The sequence below is a fragment of the Mizuhopecten yessoensis genome, unplaced genomic scaffold (assembly GCF_002113885.1).
Source record: "Mizuhopecten yessoensis strain PY_sf001 unplaced genomic scaffold, ASM211388v2 scaffold8361, whole genome shotgun sequence".
In the NCBI taxonomy this organism is placed as follows: domain Eukaryota; kingdom Metazoa; phylum Mollusca; class Bivalvia; order Pectinida; family Pectinidae; genus Mizuhopecten; species Mizuhopecten yessoensis.
This window is the reverse complement of record NW_018407509.1, coordinates 1,027,694-1,033,567: the sequence shown is the minus strand read 5'-3', so window position 1 is coordinate 1,033,567 and position 5,874 is coordinate 1,027,694. Positions and strand designations below refer to the sequence as shown.

Genomic DNA, 5,874 nt, shown 5'->3' with positions numbered 1-5,874 from the left:
ATTTTTGTTGACCTTTGTCCATGGAAGGTCCCTGCAAAATTTCATTGAAATTGGTTCAGGGGTTTTGGAGAAGAAGTCGAAAATGTAAATTGTTTACGGACGGACGACGGACGACGGACGACGGACAAAAGGCGATCGCAATAGGTCACTTGAGACTTTGTCTCAGGTGACCTAAAAAGATTAAAAACAATAGGCCCAATTGGTCTGTAACATATACACCTTATATTAACTCATTCACCCCTGAAATTTCATAATGAACTATTCCAACCTTTGAATTGGAAGTGTTCAAATGTTTCTTCAGGGGTGAATGACAAATCTAACAAATTGAGTTGGTCAAAGTCAAATTTATCTAAACAACCTTGACTGCAAGTAAGCTAACACTAAGGCCAAAATAAGATAAATATCTACCCTTCCAATTTTTTGTTGAAATATTTAGATAAATATTTATTGTGTGACTCTCAAAGTTGGTCAAAGTCATTTCTTTTTAACAAATTTGATAGGCCTTTTGAGTTTTAAGGAAGGAATCATTCAAAGAAAAAGTTGATGCTGGACAGATGTATGAACGACATATGCCAAGCCATTGCATATTTAAAAGGTACTTCAGGTCAGGCGAGCTAAAAATAAAACAAATTGGTTTTGATCCGAATTGGTATTGATTCAATACGTGCACATACAGACACATCATCACCATACACATATATACAGAAAAACCTTGTTATACTGCCACCATTTTTTCAGAGAAATTTTGGCATTAATAAGGGTTATGGTGATAAATTGCCATTATATACAAAAAAAAATGCTATAGTGCCATCAATTGTCCAGAGAAATTTTGGCATTATAAAGGGGTATGGTGATAAATTGAGGAAAATGCATTGGGAATTCTTAATTCTTGAAATATATTTTAGCTACATGTAAGCAAGATGGCAAATGAAACGAGGGGCATTATATGAAAATTGTACAAACTGATTAATTATTTAGTCTGTGTTTTATGTCCTATTAACATCTACAGTCATTTAAGGACGTGCCAGGTTTTGGTGGTGGAGAAAAACCAGAGTTCAGGGAGAAAACTTACTGACCTCCGGCCAGTACCTGGCAACTACCACACGTAGGCTTTGAACCTGCTATGACTTTGACCAACTTTGAGAGTCACACAATAAATATTTATCTAAATATTTCAACAAAAATTTGAAAGGGTATATATTTATCTTATTTTGGCCTTAGTGTTAGCTTACCCAGTGGGGTAAATGATCAGACAGTCCTTAACCACACGGCCCTCTGGATAATCGATTTACAACAAATCAATGGAGCTACACCCTGTATACACTGTGAGTCAGTCTTCCAAGAAAGACCCTGAACTCATTCACCCCTGAAATTTCATAATGAACTATTCCAACCTTTGAATTGGAAGAGTTCAAATGTGTCTTCAGGGGTGAATGAGTTAATATGAGAAGGTCATCCGCAGTGGTATTGTGTGTGTGTGTCAATTACAGTAGCATCCAATTACTGGACAACTACTCAGAAACCTAATGGTCTATTATCTAAGCCTGCCCACCAAAACAGGGGGAATTTCCAAGAAAATCTCTTCCGAATATTTGATCAATTATATGGCGATGTCCAATTACTGAAATGTCTTCACCAGATTTCTTCTCATCTATTGTCTGTTACGGTGGTGAACCATCTGTATTGCTAGTTGATCACAACTGATTTGGCTTGTAGGGATTTTTCAACTTATATTAACACATTTATCCCCTACATATTTAAACTGGACTTGCTCAGTCTTTGATTTGGTAAGGTTCAAATGTGACTTTAGGGGTGAATGGGTTAATTAATCACTCTTGTTGGCCAAGATGGATGCACCCACAGGGTCTTATTGTAGGAGGAAACTGGAAAAGCGGGGAGAAAACCCACATTGCCAGACAGGTGACCTATACCTTTTCATGTCTGATCAGGGAGTTGAACCCCAGCTGTCTTGGAGAAAGGCAAGGTCGTTATCCACTGCGCCTCTTGACTAACCAACCGTTGTCATAGATGTTGAAAGTAAAACCTCTGTCTTATTACAGTCCTGAAAGTGGTCTCTTTATACAGGTGGTCTCTTTATACAGGTGGTCTCTTTATACAGGTGGTCTCTTTATACAGGTGGTTTCTTAATACAGGTTCAGTTTACAATGAAATTGCTACCATGAGGAACATTAAAAGCAGGTCTGACTGTATTTGATGAATGTAAATAGTGAAAAATGGAGAACATTACAATAACACAGGTGGTCTCTTTATGAAGTTGGTCACAGATTTGACTTGCTATCATTTACATATATCATACGTAACCCACTTTTCTTCAGGTAGGTAAATAGAGATTGAATCGAGACAAGGGGGATCATACACTCACACATCTATGACCTGGTATTTGATAAAGCGTAGCCAAATTGGTTTGTCAATTTGATCATCATTTTATAAATTTAGAGCAATTATGTAGGCATATGCTTATAGCATAGCTAAGTCGATGGTGAATTTATTGCCATCCTGTCCATTTTTTACATATTATTGTACATACACTTTACCAGCCATTTGTCTGATGAAGGTGACATATGGTATTAGTCATCGAAATGTCACCCATTTCCCTAGTTGTGTCATATGAATTTGTATAAAAACAAGAAGTGTGTTATTTGTCATAATATAAAACCTTAACTTTATTTTCACTGTAAAACCATATATTTCAGTATGTATAAAAAAGGTCATACAATGTAATAAAATGGAAAACAATGAAATGTTTGTTAAGTATACTGATTACCTGAGATATAAATATTCAAAGCATAATAATATTTGATGAGCAACAATTTGGCTGATTGAGAAAAACATCACACAACATTTTCATGAACTTTGTCCATCACTTTTCATATATCTATTCTCTGTAGGTCCACTCATAAATATTTCGAATGTCCTTAAATTTCTTTCAATGAGTTCAGCTAAACACGATATACAAAGATTAGTTTTTATACTTCTGATATAATATTTGCATTACTGTAACTCATCATTTTGCAAAATCAGAGAAGAGAAAAATAAAAATACCTGGGTTAGGTACCGTCAATGAAAAGAAGGCATTATCAAGTTGGAAAAAACATATCTCCCAACTTTCCCTGAATTGTCTCCCCTTTTATCGATCCAAATTTATTTGTCACCCCTTAGGGTATGGATGATGGCATGTGGAAAGAAACAATACAATGACGTCAGGGGAACAACAAATATGACGTCACAGCTTCCGAAGAGGATAGTCCATTGCAAATCAAACACGCCATTCTACTGTCATGTTGGGGCTATGACTGGCTTGGCCTGAAAACTTTGTCACTCAAACGCTTGGCCTGATAATTATGTCACTCAAAGTCTTGTCCTGAAATCTTTATCACTCAGATGCTTGGCCTGAAATCTTTGTCACTCGGAGTCTTGCCCGTGGAAATGGTTTCAACACTAAAGACTGCTGCCGTTTGTAAGAGTAACCGGGAGACAGTTTAAAGTCGAACTCGTGAATAAGGCAGGCCAGCACTGTTTTCATCTCCATGAAGGAAAACTTGTAACCAATGCACATGTATGGTCCAATACCAAACGGCAAGAATTTCCTGGATTCGTTGTCAATATGCTCCATAAAGCGCTCGGGCTTAAATGAGTCGGGATCTTCCCAGTTCAAACTGAAAACAAAAAGGAAAAAAACCGAACATGAAATCAGAATTGTTTAGGTTATATGCCAACTTTAATGCTAATTTAACATATTCAAACAGTTATTTCTTAAAGAAATATTCCCTTTCTGTTCTGAATTTTGTAATTTACGGAAGATGTTTTGCTTAGTTTTGTAAATAAGGCACCTTCTGCAACAGAAATGTTGCTATACAGGAGAATATTGAACAAGAACAATCCTGACATGTAACAAATTATCTGTTGAAACGGTGATAAATGCAATCAAACTAGGCTTCTTGTATAGTCCATAAAGTGAGGCATACAAAGCCCTCAATTTGACGTAACATTATCATAGTTGCCAACTTATTGAAATTTCCGTGAGAAAGATTCTACATGCTCAGAATTGAAACATAAATAAAATGTGTGTAGATACCCCCTAAAAACAAAATGACCCTCTAACTCATTCACCCCTGAAAACACATTTGAACTAATCAATGGTTGGAATAGTTCATTATGACATTTCAGGGGTGAATGAGTTAAATTGACATATTTTGAGGTGTTATGTCAGGAGAAATTACTAGATCTGAGAATATAGGGATATATATAGTTCAGCTAATATACTGGTTGAAAGTACTAAATGTACGGGTCCAAAATCAAGTCTACCTCCTAAATAGGGAGGGTTGGCAAGTATGCATTATTCCCGGGGTTCAGAGAATGTTTGTTAATGTAACCCCTTGAATTTCGAGGATGACTATTTTAAATACAGCAATACCGGTGTCATGTGAGATTTGTATCCCCCATGGGATAAGTACCCGGATACCAAAACTGGCCATAGGATAAGTATCCGGTTACAATATTTGGCCATAGGATAAGTATCCGGATACAACAAATGGCCATAGGAAAAGTATCCCCCCATAGGAATTGTATCCCCCTCAATTTTATTATGATATCAATGAGAAAATTGGAGAAAAAAAGGTAATTTGATCATTTACCTCAGAAACTTAATTTTTTGTAAACATGCAATGAATCAATATCTTATTTAATAATTGATTGATCTTATTCTATACAATACAAAATGATGGATTTATAAAACTGTTGAAATTATTTGAACTGTTGATTAAACCTGGCAAGGTCACTGAAGCAGTAATTATTGACACTTCAATAGAAAGAGACGAAGGTCTGTCCTCTGATTACCTGGGGCAGGGGAAAACTGTTAGCTGGGTGGAGAATCTGCCCTGGTAATGGCAGGGTGTTGTTTTAATCATTAGCACCTATTACCTGTACACACAGGTAGATGTAGGGATGGGGGAAAAGGTATAGGTCATTAGGGTCATTCTTACAAAGAAGCTGGAAGAAGCAACATGTTTTTTTCCAAATGTTAAAAGTACTCTTTTTATTCTATATACATGTGTATGTACGGCTAATTAATTATAAGATATTGTATATATATAGATCTCGCTCAATTTATTATCCAATTATCAAAAAAAAAAATCACTTGTATATTTCTCATTTGGAAAACAGATAGGTAATAGTAACATATATATCATTAGGAACATTTTTTATTCAAATTTATATCTGTTTCAAATCAAATTATTAACATTGATTCCTTCAATCATGATATTTGTCAAATAATGAATAAAGAATATGTACAAGTATATTTGAATAGCAGTAGACGATTGCCTTTGAAAATATCAGTCAAAGACACAATTGTTTCAAGAAAAATTGCGTAGATACCATTAGTGTTATAGTCCCATTCAATTAATTATATTATGCAATTATTCATACTGGAGTCCTCGAAATATGCAATTAAATGTGTAGTGTATAAAAGAAACTTTTTTAAATACAATAGATTCCTCTTAATTGCACAGCTAATTAGTTAAATAAGTCAGTCATATGACTTTAAGTTTCAGTTAAAATATATTATCATCATCAAAATAAATACACTGGTTCCAATGCTATTAAAGGATTATAATTTACAAATAAGTATGGAATTAAGTTGAATCAAAATGATCATCTTATCAAACTAATGATCTTTTTTTAACAAACAAATCTTTGTTTCCATTATTTTTCATAGTATAACTAATTAATTCTATCCTGGTCCTTAATGTCAGATCAATTTATTGTTAAATTAATTAAGCCTTATAATTTTGTATCATCTTCATGCTTATCAGTTATGATGCTTTACGATCATTAGTCAGACAAGCTGATTTC

General features: G+C 34.6%; 1 protein-coding gene across 1 annotated transcript in view; it reads right to left on the bottom strand.

The window, feature by feature from the left end:
• Positions 1 to 2,097: 2,097 nt before the first annotated feature.
• LOC110455714 (cholesterol 24-hydroxylase-like) overlaps positions 2,098 to 5,874 on the bottom strand; it is a 38,356-nt gene continuing 34,579 nt past the window's right edge. The window contains exon 15 of the mRNA XM_021506025.1: positions 2,098 to 3,677. Within this exon, the coding sequence (XP_021361700.1) occupies positions 3,395 to 3,677 (283 nt within the window). The 3' untranslated portion in view covers positions 2,098 to 3,394. The remainder of the gene's footprint in view (positions 3,678 to 5,874) is intronic.